Raw genomic sequence first — 18,659 nt, 5'->3', positions numbered from 1 at the left:
ACCAGGGAAAAAGACCAGGCCTTGGATTCCAACTGTGCCACTGACACTGAATGGCCTGGGAAAATGTCACCTTAGCTGGGTTCCCTTCTCTGTAAAACCATCTGCTCTTCCTAGTCCATGACTGTATCTTGAGGAGCAAACGAAGAAATGAGAAAACATGTCACTTACTAAATTGTAAAAAATTCTACAGGTATGTGAAAGACTGTAATAAATGGGATACAAAACATATCTTTTCTCAGACAGTGGCTCCATACAGAATATTCATTCTGAATACCCCTAGAAAGCAGAGTAAAAATTTAAGTTAGGTTAGTTCTATTAAGTAAATTACTATGAACTTGGCTACTAGTAGTCCCAAATAGCAGCTTATAAAAATGACTTTAGAAAAAGAATGCTGGTGTTCAAGGATGATGTTTCATTATCAAGTATTACTTTTCTAGAAGAGCTTGGCTTACACTTACTAGACCATGAAAGAATAGTAATTTCCAGGAGAACAAAGGCTCAGGAGAAATAAGTAGTCTGTCCATGAATCAGTCTGCAGTTCCTGTTTTAAGATACTACCACTTCTTATGTAAGGATATATTGTTGATCCTTAGAGGGGTTTTAGAAGATAGACTGTGGTAGTTATAGGTATGTACTATTATTCTTAAAGACACACTAAAATAATTAAAACAAAATTAACAGCTAATAAGCCAATAAAGGAGATACAATGAATTCATAAAATATTCAATTAATTCAAAAGAAAGCATAACAAAACAGGACAAAAGGAAAATAAATACTAAGATGGCAAATTTAAACCTAACCATATCAATAATTATATTAAATATAAATGTCCTAAAATTAAAAGGCAGAGATTGTTAGGTCTTACTATTAAAATCCAAACTATACTCTGCCTACCAACAAAACAAACCCTCGAAATTTCAAATACAAAGGTATAAATAGGTTAAAAGTAAAAGGATTAAGAAAAAAGGATATACCCTACTAAAATAAAGCTGGATATAAAACAAAGTAGGTTTCATAGGAAAGAATATTGCCAGAGATTTAAAAAAAAAAAAAGACCACTTCATAATGATAAAGGGGTCAATTTATCAAGAGGACATAACAACCCTAAATATTTATATACTTAATAACAGTCAAAGTATATGACACAAAACTAATAGTACTGCAAGAAGAAATATATAAAACTATAATGTATTTATGAATTATCTCATGTAAATAATTCTCTGGGCTTTTCCAATCTGTACAATAATAGAACTGAATTAGATCAGTGGCTCCTCAGTTTTTCTGAATCATGTATGCTTCTGAAAATTTGATGAAAGCCATGGAACCTATCCCAGGAAAATGCTCTCAAGGAGAAAAGTTCCTAAGTAACTTGAGGAGTTCGTGGATCCTGTGAAGCTCCATCCACAGACCCTTTACCCCGCTCCCAGTTAAGAACACCTGGACCAGAGAATCTCTGAGAACTTTGCCAGTCCACGTGTCGTAAGGTCTAAGACTTCTAGAAAACTACCTGGAACAGAATTCTTACGGAGCCCTCCATCATCACCCCCCCAGCCCCCCTCACTGACCAGTTTGATGGAGGTGGGGTTTTCCACAACTGAGTAGGCAGGGAGAGGCACCATGATGAACTGGGTGGCCGGTGCAGAGGAGCTACTCTCACTGGAATCCTGCAGGCACATGGAGAGAAGACAGAGTGAAGAACACTGAGGGCCTCCCCAAACACTGGAGGGTCAGATCAAGTTCAATAACCACAATGTGCTTATATTTTTAAAAATAAATCTACAATGATCTCAAAACAAAAAGTTTAATTTAAGAGCAAATAAAAAATAGAGACAAAAACATTACCACAGGGAATTGCTATCCTCATTTTACAGATAAGAAAACTGAGGTTCTGAGAGACTTAGGATTCCTAAGAGCCCATAAGCAGTCAGTGAAAGAACCCAACCCTCTGACCCTGTCAAATGTTCTCAGCACCATATCAGCCTGCCTTAACCCAGCCTGTGGAACGCTTCAGAACCGTAAGCAGTACTAAGGCAAGGATACAACAGGTTTAGGCCTGGCATGGCTTCTTTTGCAGGGCATCTGTTCTCATCTGTACAGGCCACAGGGGCTACGGCATGCTGGTCCTCCTAGCAGAACTATCTCTGTGAGGGTGCCATCCTCCCCAGTGTAGTAGAGGGCATGGTGGCAGCTTCCTACTTCCAGGGGATGAGGCTGTGCAATCACTAAAACTGCTCTTTCCCCTCAACTGGGCATGATACTTAAGCTCTGGAGAGAGACGTGCCTCTTCTTTCTCAGCTATTAGTCCCATCAACCTGAAGAGAACATCCTTCTTCCTACCTACGGGGCCCATGAAGACCACTTGAACATTCTCCTACACAGTTCAGGGTGCCTTTGTTGTTTGTTGAAACAATTTTCAGGGCACACAAAATCCTGACCAAGACTAATACCCTGACAGATCCTGGCTTTAACTCATGGATAACCCAAATATCATTTCCATCCTTCCTGCTAATGTAGTATATACTATCTCACATGAAGAAAATTCCAGATATACTGGGCAACAGGAACCAGTGCAAGTAACTGAGAAATAGAAAACAACTCTGGGTCAAGTCCAGGGGTAGAAATGCTATATCAGCAGCTCTCTTAATTACCCCTCCAGAATCACACTGCGTGGTGCTAGCTGCCTTTTTAGTAATTCTAGAGAAAGTAAGACATCAGTACCAAAGCCACTTACCCTCACGACAGTTACCACTGACATGCTCTCCCCAATCTGGGAATGAGGCACAGCAAGGCTTCCAGGGGGGAGGTCTGGTGAGCCGTTCACTAAGGTCTCTTCAATTACCAGGCTTGTCTGGTAAGGTGGGTGGTTCTCCCCTACCTCCAGGGAAGCCTCCTCCAGGAGCACATCCTGGCTGAGGATCTCTGAGGTGGTGATCTCCTGTACAACACCTGGCTGGGCAAGGGCTCCCACCTCCTCAGCTAGGGCCTCCACAGCCAGGCACTGCTCTGCCATGCCCACATGGCTGGGCACAGTCTCCAGGGCAGAGTTGGATACAAGAGATGGTCCTTTAGGGGACACCTGGTTCTGGGCCACACACAGCTCTAGCTGAGGGCAGCTCCGATCCTCCTGCAGGCTGCTCTTGGGGATGATGATGTAATCTGAGCGGGGAAGGATCTTGCGGAAACCTGGGATGTCTGGAACCACAGCAGTCAGTGTAGAGAGCTTAGAGTTCTGAAGATGAGGAGCCAGGAAAGGGGAGACAAGCAAAGATAAATGGAGTAAGGCCACATGGATATACATTTCTGAGCTTTTTTTTCCCCTTGCAAATGGGACCAGAAAGACTCTACTCTCTTAAGATTTAAATAAGGCCAGCCTCTGTAATAGCAATATTATCTTCATTTGAATCACACTTTAGCCAATGTAGTTTCTTTGCTCATTCACACAGAAGACAAGTAACGTGGATCAGGCTCTGCAAAGGGCACTGACCTTGGCATCTGAAACTGTGAATGGGAACCCCAGGTGTGGCATAGTCTTGACCAAATTGTTCTCCTTTTTCAGACTAGTTGCCTGAACTATAAAACAAGGGAGTTGAATCTATTTATGAGTTCCTTTCTGACTCTAATAGGATTCCACAGTAGCAGAAGACTTAAAACACCAGAATTTATAATGTGCAATAAAAAAAAAGCAAAAAGCCTGAATCACGTAAGGCAGCAAGAATTCAGACATTATTGGTTTCTCCCAGACTCACAAAGAGGATGAGCCGATTACAAAGCTGGAAGGCTTCATGAGAGAATGTGCATTTGAGAGGTGTTCTCTGACAAGGGCCTAAATACACTGGGGATGAGTGAAAAGAATATAACACTGACCTAGGATCTTTAAGTTTAAAAAATAATTCCCTGACTTTTAAAACAACACTATTAAGTTAGACACAATTATTATTCCCATTTGACAATGAAGAAATTGAAGCTCATGGAGGTAAACTTTTCCAAAACACAGAATTAGTAAGTAGTACAGTTGGGATTCCTGGTCTGGTTTACTAAGATGCTCCGCCTCCTCTCCCCACACAGGGACTGTTTCTCAGATCCACAGATTATAAACAAATTATCTGGAGGAGGAAGTACATAGTGGCACCTCCAAGACTGTAGGTAATGCAAAGCTGTTCCTGGAAGAGGAATGTAAGCCAATAAAGACAAAATATCTAAATGGCAGTGGGAGATGGGCTCCACTAAGGGAGACTAGGTACTAGAAGCACAACCCTGCATGGCTAATTGCCACCAAGAAAAAGGCACTTTTGTGATGGTGTTGTTGGTTTTTTCCAATTTAAACTGAAAGTTTAAATAAGAAAAGTTTAAAGTGAACAGTTAAGTGAGAACTGAAATTAAAGAGAACAAAAAATAATTTCAGACGCATCTTTTAAAAGGAACACTAAGTCACTTACAAAAGGATCCTTAAGTAAATCAAAAGCAGTAAGTCAATCAGTCTACTCAGGCTACAAAGGAAGCACTCAGATGACACATGAAAACAGACAGACCAAATCCTTTATGGAGCCTTTACTGAAAAGATAATGGAGAAATGACATTCTCAAGTCATCCTTTGAAGCAGACAGGTCATGAGAACAGAACTAAATGATGGTAAATGCATAGGATGGTCTCGACTTAATCAACAAATCCAAGGACAGAGGAACCAGGATGGCCTGAGTGACATCCATCTTACAGACTGCAATGAGTAACACTGGACTTACGGGCCCTGCCGCTGGACAGGAGAGCTGAGGGGCTGCTGAGGAGACAGCCTGCCATAAGGACCCTGATATGCTCCCAAAGTATGCAGGCAGGAGGGTCTCGCCGTCACAGCAGGCAATGTGGGTAAGGTCAAACACAGCACATAAAGCCTCACTCAGTCTTAGCACAGTCCATATGCTCATCAAATGCCATATTTTCTTATTATATGGTTGCTAGACATTGACTCTACCCAAGAACGGTATTTACTGACTGAGTCAGTATGGGCCAAGAACTCAGCTAGGTGCTTTACATTCTCTCTTTTAAACAGTATGAGGAGATATGATTATCTCCATTTTACAATGAGAAAACCAATACTCAAAGGTTAAATGGTTCTTCCAAAGTCTGAGCTAGTTAGTATCAGGCTATAACCAATTCATGTCCTTGGTGGTAGCGGTAAAATTATGGTAGATATAAATTCACAATAGATAAGAATCACTGCAGAGGATTTTATTAAAAAGTCTTAAAGAGGACCTATATTAATGTCTAGTTTTAAAAACCATTATCACTCCAAAATAGTTAAACAAATTTTGATACCGTGGGCAAAAAGATTGTTGACTTTATAAAGGGGGAAATGAAAGGGAGTATGTGTACTTCTTTAGACTCTGCCTCCTCTCCCCTCACAGGGATGTTTCCCAGGCTCAGTTTATAAACAAATTATCTGGAGGAGGGGATACACAGTGGCACCTCCAAGACTGTAGGTAATGCAAAGCTGTTATGCCTTGGAATAGGAATGCCAAACCAATAAGGACAAAATATCTAAGTGGCAGTGGCAGACGGGCTCCACTAGGGGAAAAATACAGCCTGTTCTGCTATAACAGTTTCATTCCTGAGGAACCTTTGCTCTACATTATCAAAAAGAAGTTAGAGACTATTGTTTCTATTGAAAAAAATGGAGTCAAAAAAGTTTCAGCTTGCAATAACAGGGTTATTTTTCTATAGGAATTTTAGTTTCAAAAAATACAGCAGTGTCCATAATTCTTAGTGCATTTTGTTACTGTTAACTAGAATAACAAAATGGCTGACAGACACAAACCCAAATGTGTCCTTGCTTACACTTTTAATTCAGTGGTCCCCAAGCTATTTGGTACCAGGGACTGGTTTCATGGAAGACAATTTTTCCACGGAGCTCAGGCAGTAATGCCAGCAAAGCTTTGGTGCTCACCTGCCACTCACCTCCTGCTATGCAGCCTGATTCCTAACAGGCCATGAATTGGTACCAGACTGCGACTTGGGGGTTGGGGGGCCCCTGCTTTAATCCATGCACTCAAAGCTCAGTCTCCTCCATCATTTGCTTTAACCTTGCATTTCAGCTTCTAGCATAACCACCAGTGGTTGACATTCCACAATGCAACTGTATCTATCTCTAAACAGAGCCTAATTGCTGATTGTTATACCTGACAGTAATCAGTACAACACAAATTATATTACACTCAGTTTATAACATGAACATTCATGATGTAGGAGAAAGGCCTATATGGGGTGGGCAAAAGTAGTTTTACAATTGCAAGTATACAAAACACAGTTTATTCTTGAATATTTTTCCACATAAACTGTAAACCCACTTTTGCCCGCCCCTCTGTAAGCTACTATATTAAAAGAAAATAATATTAACTACCCACAAGAATATAGGGGCTCCAAGATAGGCTAAAACTCAGAAAAGGAATCTAAGGCTTGCTGCAGATAACTCAGAAAAATGTCAGCTCCATGTACTGCTGCAACAAAAGAGGACAAAAGAATACAGGGTAGCAACAAAATTAAAACACATAGTATTAGACTAAAAAAAGAAAAAAGAAAAATAACTCAATTCAAAGATTTCCCAAGCAAAGGAAACAGGAGAACAGGGGTGTTGGTTTCCCTAAGGCCTTCACCACTAAACCAATGGAGAAATCAGTTGGGGAAAAAAAATTACTTACAGGATCCAAACCTTCCTTCTCTAGTTTGGCTTTCTCCAAATAGTAACTCCTTTCAGCCACGCTGAGAAGCCTCCAACTCTCGCTAATCTTCTTATTGATCTCAGACTGAGGGAGGTGTGGGAGCTCCTGCTGCACTTTCAGGTAGATGTCGTAATAGTACAGAAGGTAAGCCGACCTGAGGAAGCAATGACTTCTTAAGGTTTTCTCTCATTCAGCAAATAAATACTGCTATGTCAGAGTTGGGAAGTAAAGAGGGAGATACAAAACTCAGCTTTTCATTTCAAAGCATTTAACTAAATAGGAACTGGAGCCAAGAAACATTTAAATAACACCCCCAGACGGTATATCAGAGGTTTCTTTTCAGAAACCTGGAAGCAAAAGCTTGTCTGGTTTACTTCCATGGACCACTTTTTCTGCAGGGATGGCTGGCTTTGAAACCCAATATGAGCAAAGACCGGCCCAAGTGCCCTATAATTCCACTCCCAGAAAGGTTCTTTAGGGGGCTGATTACACAGTTGGGTTACCAGACACACTCTTGACTCCTCCACACAGACTTTGGTCATCTCACTAGTCAGTAATACTTCACCAAGGCTGAGAGGGGGAAGCAAGCAGAACTACTAAAGTGGCCCAAAGCTAGTGGCCATGGCTAGAAATTGAAAGTGTTCACAGTTAAGAGGGAGAATAGAGCTATAATTTGGATAGTCTTTATAGATATCTTTGGTACTATTCATAATTTCACATTTTCATTAATGCTTTATTTTAAATATTTTAATTATAACAATGGTAGTACTGCCATAGTTCTTTTGTACAGTAAGTCTCTCCTTAACATTGTTGACAGGTTCTTGGAATTGCGGCAAAACGTATAATGAAACCAATTTTACCACAGGCTAATTGATATAAACAAGAGTTACATTCCATCAATGTTATAATGAAATGATGTTGAAAAAAACCAATGTTATTCAAGGACCTGCTGTACATGGCTTCCGCCATTTGTATGGTACAATTTCCTCTTGACAGCCCGGAAGTGTGACAAGGATCTGGCCAAGAATGGCAACTGCTGACATCAATCACCCTCTTACCACTCGTCATCTCCCTCTCCCCCCAACTCCAGTGCCAATCCAGGGACTTCAGGTGACATGACACTCTCAGTGAATTTGGATGCAGTCTTAAAGTTTCCCTCAACACAGTTCTCCACGCAGCTGTTTATAAATGCCAGCTACCAAAGCAGGTTGACTAACCTGGGTTTCTTGGCCTTTTCTCCATGTATTTTATACTTTTTCTTCTTCTTGGGTGGCCCAGAGGAGGTATAACAATAGGATTCCTCAATTTCCTCCATCACGACAGTTACCTCAGTACCATCATATGATGCATCCATGGCTAGAAGACAGTCAAACACAAATGTTTCAAGAATCCACTCTAAAAGGACCTACAAGTAACCCCTTATCTCTGCCAGGGCCTTAATGCTGAGTCATTTCCATAGGTCCTAAGAAGTATCTGGGGGGTACTTATTAGACACAGATTTCAGGATTTCCCCCTCAGCCCTTCTGAATCAGAATCTCCAGAAGGCATGGAAATCTGCATGCTTAACAAGTGCCTCAGGTGATTCCTCTGACCAGACAAACTAAGGACACTACTTTAAATAGTCCTTTCACTTAAGTCACTCATGGGATATTCACAGTAACCTTTCAGCTCAAAGATTTTAGTCCCATATTGTAAGAATTCCATATTGTAGCAGGTAAAGAGTATTTGGCCAGGAGTCAGAAGTTCCCTCCCTTCTGTTTCATCGCTTTAAGCAAATCGCACCATTAATTCACTCAGTCATTCATTCAAACATGCAGTAAGTGCCTATATACAAAAGATTTCTTTACACTCTGCCAACCTGTGTGACTTTAGGCAGGTCCTTTGGTTGCTTTAGGTTCAATTTTCTCATGTATAAAAAAAGAGATGTCTCACATACCGTACCACAGACTTGCAGTGGCAAGGCTCAAAGATATTACAGACATAACTCTATTTGAGAATAGTCAAATGCTATACAAAAAGTTATGGAAGATGAATAATCTTTGGCTGAAATGCTTAACGACCTGCCCAAGACCACCACTGCAAATAAGGGACTTGCACGACAGATTTTTAATTAAAAAAGCCAATTCTCTGAACCTTCTTTCATTATTCTACACTGCTCCCCATCTCCACTAGCAACCCTCTAAACCAGCAGTTCAATAAACTTTCTGCAATGAGAGTAATGTTCTATTATTTGTGCTTTCCAAGATGGTAGCCACTCATGGCTAATGAGCACCTGAAATATGGTTGATGTGATTAAAGAATTAATTTTGCTTAATAGTTAATTTTTTTTTTTTTTTTTACAGAGAGACAAAGAGAGAGGAAATGTGGATGTGAGGAGAGAGAAACATCGATTTGATTGTTTTCTTGTATGGGCCCCAACCAGGGACTGAACCCACAACCTAGGTATGTTCTCTGACTGAAACCAACTGAACCACACTGTCAACCGCTGAGAATATTATTTTTAAAGATTTTATTCACTGATTTTTTTTAGAGAGATGGAAAGGGAGGGAGAAAGAGAGGGAGAGAAACATTGATGTGTGAGAGAGAGATACACTGATTGGCTGCCTTTCTCACGCCCCCAACTTGGAACCTGGCCTGCAACCCCAGCATGTGCCCTGACTGGGAATTAGAACCCACAACCTTTTGGTTCGCAGGCCAGTGCTCAATCCACTGAACCACACCAGCCAGGGCTTAATTGTTATTAATTTAAATAGCCACATATGGCTAGTGGCTAGGACATTAGACAGCACAGGTGTAAACAGTAATCTGATAGACCAGTCTTACTTAGCTCTCTGCTACTGGCCTAAGAGACACAAAATCTACTAACAGCTTTTCAGAAAAGGAAAGCATACAACAGCTGAATGAGCTAGTTGTGGTCACATTCTAAATTGGAGTTTTACCCCTGAGACTCAATCCTTGGAGGGAGAAAGGTTCCCTGAAACCCCGTGAATTTTATGAGAAGAAAATAATATGCTTGCTCCTAACAATTTATCCATTCTTTGAGAGAATACAGGATTCTGGGAAGAAGGAGTTATGGTAGTAAACGAAGGACTGATCTGTGTAAAGCCCACTCACATCTCATTTAGACCTCCCTACACAAATGTTAAGGTATCTTATAGGGTATAATGAGAAAAAGAGCATAGCACAGTGGTTCTCAACCTGTGGGTCACGACCCTTTTGGGGGTCAAACGACCCTTTCACAGGGGTTGCCTAAGACCATCAGAAAACACACATATAATTACATACTGCTTTTGTGATTAATCACTATGCTTTAATTATGTTCAATTTGTAACAATGAAAATACATCCTGCCTATCAGATATTTACATTACGATTCATAACAGTAGCAAAATTAGTTACGAAGTAGCAACGAAAATAATGTTATGGTTGGGGGTCACCACAACATGAGGAACTGTATTAAGGGTCGCGGCATTAGGAAGGTTGAGAACCACTGGCATAGCATGTTGAGTCATGAGACCTGTATCCAAGTCTAACCTCTAACCACATCATCTCTATTCCCTGCCCTAAATTTCAGTTGGTTCCTCAAGTGAAATGAAGAGGCTTGAAATCAGTGGTTCCTAACTTTCTGGGAGGCAAGAATCCCTTTGAGAATGTTGTGAAAGTTAAAAACCCTTCCCTAGAAAATTCAAGCAAAAAATATTTCTCCTATAATTTTAAAGATATAGATAGTCCAGGATAAGAACATATTATTCTATTCCCAAAGTTATTTCTAGTTCCCAAAATTATATCTAGTTCTGTGTCATCTCTAAATTATTTTCCTTCCCATTATAAAACACACACACACTCCTCCATTCTGTCCTAGTGCAACCCTGGAAGAGAACATAACCCATAATTTGGCTGGGTAAGAGGCCAATGCCTTCACTGGGTAAGGGAAGCTGGAGTTCAAATCAAGGCTATGTGGGGACCGCATTTTTTTTTTTTTTTTTTGCCCTTTATAACTAATTTCTCAGCCCTTCAGAGTCTTGCAGAGAAAAAACAATAACTGCAGGAGCACATATGTAAAAAATGGCATATAGGGTTTTAGCACCCAGAGCAAAACGAGTTAGGAAACATAATCATTACAACCACCTTGGAGGTCGGGGCAGGAAGAAACCACTCTGTTTTAAGCCTGGGTCCAAGACTGTTTTTAAAACCTAGCCCTCAGTACAGCAATGCCAAAAAAAAAAAAAAAAAAAAGGGAGGGGGGTGGAACAGGACAACATAAAGGTTAAAACCAAAGGATGTGAAGGGCAGAAAACTAAGATTCTAATTTGTTACACATTTTAACACCACCCGCAGAGCTCTTGACCTTGAGCAATCTACTTTAAGTCTCAGTTTTCTCATCTGCAAAGCAGAGTTAAGGGCAGGCAGTACTTGAAATTTGCGAGACACTTTCACTGCACCATCAGATTCTCATTCCAACCTCATGAGATGGCTTTGGTGGCTTTGACTTCTCGGCTATGGGCCACGGTTTGACTCTGGGCTAGTTCCTTTCCCTCTCGGGGTTTCATATGTCTCAAAGGTACCGAATGCGGGAGGAGACTTAAGGCTCAGTGCTCCTACATTGTAGAAGGCAGCAAGGCTCAGAGAGCCACAGCACCCAGCTCGAGGTCGCCTAGCAGGTCGCGACGTGTTGCAGCGCGGCGCTCAAGGGCGGGACTTACCCCGAGGAGCTCGCAAGCCGCGCGGCTCACATTCCCAGAGGCACCCGGCCCGGGGGCTCGACGAGCTGGCTGGCCAGCGCACTCGCACTCCCCGCTGTCGGCGAGAGGCGGCTCCAGTTGTGACAGCGGCAACAAGGAAGTGGAGGCGAGGGCTCGCGCGCGCATCCCGGGGGCTGGAGGAGCCCCGGCCCCGCGGCCCCGCCCGGAGACACACGGCGCGGAGTCGCGACAGCCCCTTAAGTTCCTGCTGTTCAGAGTCGCGATATGAGATGAGGGAACACAGGTCCACTCCGCAGGCTCTTTACGGGCGCCTGCCAAGGGCCCCGGGGATCGAGCCCCGGGGAGCCCGAGGAAGACAGCAGAAACACTGGCGTCCCCGCAATACCGGTTCGGCGACAGCGGCACCGGCAGCACCAGCGGCAGTAGCACCAGCAGTAGCAGGAACAGTAACCCCGAATCGCCTGGGAGACCCGTCCCAGCGGCCCTCGCGGCGCACCGGAAGCGGCCGCGGCGCGTGACTGCATACGACCCCTTGCGCAAGCGCAACAGCCCGCCCCAGCTGAGGGGCGGGCCCATTGGAACTGATAGGAAATTTAGAAGGGGGCGCTGCTAACGCAGAGACTCCTTCCCGTCTGAAGTTCTGGGAGCGGGAGGAAGCTGCGGCCGGCCGCCCTGGTCTTTGAGATAGGGCGTTCAGGTAACTGGGGCGGGGCTGTGCCGAAAGTAAAGGCTTGAGGCTTTGCTTCACCTCTCAGACCTACCTCGTGCTCGGGGGAGCTCCAGCCCCACACCTCACTCCTCCCTCAGTCAGTCCCCGCTCGTTCAGAGTAGGTTCTTCTTAATGTCGCACCAAGCCGACCTCCTCACTACGGTCATCTACCCTCAACCCGTACCCCTCTCCCCCCCGCCACACACAGTGATGGTAGTGAGTTCCTGAAGTGATTCAAACTGAACTGAATGGAGAGGCTCTGGAATTAGTATGGATTGTATTGTTCTTTCAAGTTCCCGCACGACCCTCACTATTTTGCAAATGTATTCTCAGAATGCCTACTCTTCTCTAGCTACCACTGTCACCAACGTTCTCCTGGTCACTGTCATTTCCTGCCTGGACGGATGCAATTTCTTCCCACCTCCTCTCGGTCCCTCTGCAATCTATTCACACAACAGCCAGGCTGATCTTGTACTGGAAGTCTGATTAGGTCACTCCCTGCTTAAAACGCTCGAGTCTTCTTGTTCATTTAGAATATAATTCAAACTTCCTAGCTTGACCTACAAGACTTTGGTTTGGCTCTTGCTTCATTCTTTCGTGTCTCCACTCAAAACTGGTATTTTCCAGAACAAGCTATATAGCACTCTATAGTATTAAGAACATTGGCTTTTTTTTTTTTTTTTTTAATCAGAAATTGCCAACAGCACTTTATTTCTTCTTTCCAACATCCTGTTCTGCTGCTTCCTTGGCTCTTTTTGCCGGATGCCAAAGAGCCGAGCATCGGCGCGGACCACGCGAAGACTGGCAAAGGCCTTGAAGTTCTTCTCCTCCTATGTGATGACCCTGGCTTTCTCCTTGTAGACATTCCCTATGGGCATGACTGGCCCTGCCAGCTGGGCGGCCAATTTGAGTTCTTTTTCAGAGCTGTCGCCCTTCTTGGGGGCCGAGGGCTTTCTGGGGGAGAGGATGAGTTTGGAGCGGTACTTCTTCAGCTGTTGCATGTTGGCCTGCAGGAACTCAGTGGGCTTGTTCCGCCTCCTCAGATCCACTGAGATGCCAATGGTCCGGGTCACCTTTTTGTGACTGTCGGCCACCTTTAATTCCTCCAGGCTGAAGCCCCTGCCGGGGCGCACTTTGGTGTGGTACCTCACCGTGGGGCATCTCACTATGGGCCTGATGGGTCCTGACGCAGGGCGCGGGGCGATGCGGCACGCTTTGGCTTGCCAGGCCCTGCGCCTGCGGATCTTCCGCGCGGGCGGGTCAAACCACGTGGCAACGCCTCGCAGCCAGTCCTTGTGGAAGTGGGGCTTTAGAATCATACCATTCAGCTGGGCGCCTTGGCTACTGCCTACGGTCCCCACTTCTCCGTAGGAGAGGCGACTGGAAAGAAAGTGGAGGCGCAAAGCCAGGAACATTGGCTTTATGGTGAGCCTTACCTGGGTTTGAATTCCAGTCCTGCCACATGTAAAAACTGTTTACGAAGTACATATACTCAATAATTAGTAATCTCAGTAAAAATCAATAATCTCAGTAAATGGCACCAACAGTCACTGGATTACATAGTGCTCACGTGAGAAATCTGGGAGTTATCCTCGACTCCTGTACCTCACATCCCATCCATCAGCAAGATCTGCAAAAACATAGCCCTGAACTGACTACTTCTTACCGTCTCCACTGTTACTCTAATACAAGCTGTCATTCTCCCACATCTGGACTCTTGCAGCAGCCTCCTGACTAGTGTCCCTGCTTTTTCTCTGACACCTTCAATTCTATTCCTCACACAGCAATCATTTTTCTCCTTGCTTGAGATCCTCCAATAGCTTCCTGTGGAGTCAAATTAACATATCCAAACTGTGTGGCCTACTTAGACTAGCCTGAATTTATCTAGGTTTAGGGCCACCTCTTAGGAAACTGGACCTTACCCATTAGGTTCTCCACTTCACAACCAAAGGACTCTTTCTAAAGTGCAACAAAAATAGCAAAATAAATAAATAAATATAAATAAAAATTCAACCTCTAAAGGCTCCTTATTTTCCCAGGATCAAGCTAAAATCCTTACTAGGCCTTTCTGCAATTTCTATATCCAAAGACTTATTTTTTTCCTCACCATGCCATTTTATTTTCTCTAGTACTTCATTGCCTTTACACATATTTCTCATGAATACCTATTTGTATTTCAAGGCCTAATATCAGTATTATTTCCTCTTTGAAGTGTACTTTCAATGCATGTCATACCCAGTTGATCATCCCTACTTCTATGTTCTAGTCACAGTACTTTGTAACCTCTCTTATAGTATTCCACACACTCAGTGTTTGTCTTCCCTTCTTCCCTGGTAAGCTCCTCAATGGTGGGCACTATGCTCCATTCATCTCTGTACGTCTGGCATCAGTGCTTAGCACATCGAGGATGCCATGAATGGATAAGACAGGTGTGTGGAGGTGGTGAGAGAAGTCATTCCTCAGGAAGAAGCGGTCACAGCATCAGGTCACGGCAGCTTCTTTTGTCCTTTGAGGATTCTCAGGATAAAAGGTCTAGGAAGGCAGTTACCAAAACTGCTACTTCTGGATCGTGTTGATTTCCTTCATAGCACATATCATACTCTAATTTGTCTGTTCATTTATTGCTTATCTCACCACCACCACCACCACCTTATATATTTTGTAAGGGTAAAGACCTTGACTATGTTGTTCATCACAGTATCCTTACCACTTGGCACTTGTAAATATTTATTGAATGAATGTATGGCTGCCAGAAACATCTTCCTGCAGTGAACATCCTTCCCAGCCACATGGTGATAGTGCTTTGAAGATCTCATTTTGGTGGAATTTCAAGCATGACTATAAAGTAGCAGAAATAGCACTAATCTGAGTCAAGAAATCTGAGCGGTATGAACCTGGATAGGCCTCTTCCCTGGGCCTCAGTTTCTGTATTTATAAAACAAGTCATATAATAATCCCTTGAATTTATACAGTGCATTGCTATTTGCAAAGCACTTTTACCATCTACTTTTCCAATCTATTCTCATAGTAGATGGAGCAGACATTGTTACTATTTTTATAGAGGCTTAGAAAGTGTAAGTAATCTCTACAAAAAAGTCAGTAGCATGAATCCTATTCTCTCTAGACTTTGGCTTTATATTATCATTTGCTGATGGGATTTTCAAAAACCTGAACCCAACTTTTAGGGGGAATTCATTATCTTCGGTTCCTGATGGGGATTTCATTTTGTTTTCTCAGTTTTCCACAGTTGCGGCAAAACAAACCATGAGGAGGAGTGGACAGCCCTGGTAGTTGTGGACCAGCCCTTATTCTGCAAATATGGCAAACAAAGGAAACAAGAAACGTTGGCAGTTCTCACTGGAGGAGAAAATGAAAGCTGTAAAAGTTGTAGAGTCAGGGAAGAGGAAAGGTGATGTGGCAAAAGAATTCGATATCACTCCTACTTTATCTACACCCTTAAAGGAGCATACCAAATTTGAAGAAACAGTGAGGAGGCATGTGTGGGACCCCAGCAGAAAAGGATGAGGGATGCGCTCTATGACATCGTAAAGGCTGTTTTTGTTTGGTTTCGAGAAATCCATGCCAAAAACATTCTTGCGAGTGGTTCTGTAATTTGGAAAAAAGCACTAAATTTGGTCAACATACTTGGCTATGACAACTTTCAAGCAGGTGTGGGCTGGCTGAACAGATTTCAGGATTGCCACGGAACTGCTTTGAAAGCAGTCTGTAGAGAGGATAGTGACAGATTAATTAATGGTCTAGGAATAGATAAGGTTAACAAGTGTTATGTAGGGGAAATTATAAAACTGATTGCTGACTACAGCCCAGATGATATCTTTAATCCTGCTGAGACAGGAATATTTTTCTAGTTGCTTCTCCAGGACACACTGGCTGCTAAAGTGGAACATTGTAGAGGGGACAAGAAAGCAAAGCAGTGATTGACAGTACTCTTGTTGCAATGCTTCGGGGACTGAAAAAATGAGGCCATTGGTTGTTGGTAGGTCAGCCAACCCACACTGCCTTAAGAACATCCATTCATCCCTTGTGATTATTGAGCCAGCCAGTGGGCATGGATGACACAGGATCTGCTTAATGAGTGGCTGATGCAAACGGATGCCAGGATGAAGCAGGCGGAAGGCTGGATTGTCCTGCTGATAAGACAACTGCTCCGCTCACAACATGCTTCCACGCTTGGAAAGGATTCAAACTGTACTGCTGTCCTGCAGCCACTGAGTGTTAGTGTAATTCATACCATGAAAGTGATGTGCAGGAGCCACCTTCTAAAACAGATCCTCCTCAAGCTCAACAGCAGTGATAATCAAGGAAAAGGACCTCAAGCAGGCCATTGACATGATTGCTGCAGCATGGTGGTCAGTCAAGCAGTCCACAGTGGTGAAATGCTGGCAGAAAGCAGGCATTGTCCCTATGCAATTGACAGATTCTGACAAAGAGGCAGCAGCCAGGCAACCAGATACTACCATTGAAAAGTTGTGGGAGTCAGTGGTTATTGCCACATGTGTCCCAAATGAAGTAAATTTCCAGAACTTTATCACTACAGATGATGACCTCATCATCTTGTAGGAGCTGATGGCCACAGAGGTCATCCAGGGCATAGTGGCTGGTGAAAATACTGATGAAGCTGGAAGTGAATATGGGCCAGGGGTGGGGGGGCTGCATCTTTACCACAGCAGCCAAAAATCACCATCAGAGAGGCCAGAAACTCAGATGAGGTTCCTTTCCACTTGTGTAGGCATTCCTGATGCTGTTTCTGGATGCAAAATGGCACAGATGAATATTTAATGAGAAGAGTGACACAAACTCTTATTGATTCCAAAATTACAGATTTCCTCCAAACCAAATAATGTAGGCATTATTTTGCCTCTTACTTTGGAAGATATAGCTTATTAAAATCTTTAAATCTTTAGATTTCTTTAGATAGGATGTTAAACTTAAGTTTAAGCAATATTATTGTAACAACATTTCCAGTCCTCTGAAATAATCAGGGAACTTCCTTGAATGGAATTTGGAAATAAAATTTGCCTAATATGTGTGTTGTCTTTTGATTAACCTAGTGAAACTCGTTTGAACCTTAGGATCACTTGATATTTTAAATTTTTCTAAAGCCCAGACTTTATCACAGACCAATTAAATCATGAACTCTGGTGATGGGTCATAAGCTTTAGTAGCTTTTGAAGCTTCCCAGGTGATTCCAATGTGCAGAAAAGTTTGAGGACTACCAGATTAACCACAGGAAAATCAAGCACACTATGGGCCTGGAGTCAACTTCTTCCCGGTAAGTTTAGCTCAGTGATTTCCAAATTTTAGCTCACTTCAGAATCCCTTGGAAGCCTTGCTAAAACCCAGATTGCTGGACTCTACCTCCAGAGTTTGTGATTCAGTGGATGTTAAGTGGGGGCCAAGAATTTGTATTTCTAACAAGCTCCCAGGTGATGCTGATGCTGATGTGGTTCAGGATCCATACTTTACGAACCACTGGTCTTTCTAGATTCTAGCACTTTTCTCTGAAGCTGGCCACCTGAATACTCCCCATCACTGTCAAAGCAAAAGAAAACATCTGTTCTTACTACAGGGCTGTTAACTCCCTTCTGCTAACTTGGTAACTTTAGAACCTTATCTATTCTCTTGACTGGCCCGCCAGTTAACCAAGAATTTGGTAGAGGTACGTCTGTCTGTGCCCAAAGAATTAACAGGTGCCATTTAGCCTATAGAAATGTCTTGTGGTGCTTCAGGCTTATTAAAAGGGAGCTGAGGTACGGGGAAATAAGGTGCATTAAAGAGGAGACATGATACAGTCTGGGAGGCAGGTTATACTATCATTGAATCCTGTTAATCAGGATCATGGGAGAAAAAATATAACCCAGTGTACTTCTCAATTCCCAGACAAGGAGAGAGGAAAGTTTGGAGCGAGATGGCTGTGTGAGAGTGTTTAGATCGTTCCCTATTTGGATTATTCACACTGTTTCTCTCCACACCTGTAATCCAGCCTGGACCATGTAATCAAGATGAGGGCACATTACGTTTGCATTCACTAAAATTACTTACTAAATAACCTTTATTCCTTTGGTGTTTGTTTCTTCAGAGAAATATGCTACAGCAGAGTTGATTTTAAATTATTTAAAACTAAATTTATAGTCAAATTTATATTAAAGTTTTTCTCCTATAAAGAAGGCATTCTTAATATCCTATATAACCTGAGTATCTATTGCTAATCACATAAACGTCAGTTTCATTTTTTAGAAGGTACACACGATACCTGTTAGTGTTGTATAGTATTTTCCCCCTTCAGATTAATTTTGTGGCTGTTTCAGAAACCCATAGCAATTCAGTTATTCTTCTTTTTGTTGAAACATGTATAAGCAGATTAATTATAGAAAATACAGCTTTCACATTGGACAAAACAACAATCACAAAAAATAGCAATGTTTAAATGGATGTTTCTGAAAGCTTATTTTGGCTGTTTTTCCTTTTAACAAACTAGTCTAATTTGCATTAAAGGTACTATATATTTACAATCTTT

The 18,659-nt window shown here is 42.7% G+C and overlaps 1 protein-coding gene and 1 pseudogene across 1 annotated transcript in view; both read right to left on the bottom strand.

The window, feature by feature from the left end:
• Window positions 1–11,908, bottom strand: part of HMGXB3 (HMG-box containing 3) — a 46,059-nt gene extending 34,151 nt beyond the window's left edge. The window contains exons 1-5 of the mRNA XM_090288398.1: window positions 11,413–11,908; window positions 7,928–8,066; window positions 6,690–6,864; window positions 2,732–3,229; window positions 1,566–1,664 (exon numbers count right to left, since the gene is read on the bottom strand). Coding sequence (XP_090144524.1) covers window positions 1,566–1,664; window positions 2,732–3,229; window positions 6,690–6,864; window positions 7,928–8,064 — 909 coding nt within the window. The 5' untranslated portion in view covers window positions 8,065–8,066; window positions 11,413–11,908. The remainder of the gene's footprint in view (window positions 1–1,565; window positions 1,665–2,731; window positions 3,230–6,689; window positions 6,865–7,927; window positions 8,067–11,412) is intronic.
• A 921-nt stretch (window positions 11,909–12,829) lies between these two features.
• Window positions 12,830–13,536, bottom strand: LOC150000856 (large ribosomal subunit protein eL13 pseudogene; annotated as a pseudogene).
• Window positions 13,537–18,659: the final 5,123 nt, after the last annotated feature.

Source organism: Furipterus horrens, unplaced genomic scaffold (assembly GCF_987537825.1).
Source record: "Furipterus horrens unplaced genomic scaffold, mFurHor1.1.pri manual_scaffold_10, whole genome shotgun sequence".
Classification (NCBI taxonomy): domain Eukaryota; kingdom Metazoa; phylum Chordata; class Mammalia; order Chiroptera; family Furipteridae; genus Furipterus; species Furipterus horrens.
The sequence above is the reverse complement of the archived record's forward strand: the minus strand, read 5'-3'. Positions and strand labels throughout refer to the sequence as shown.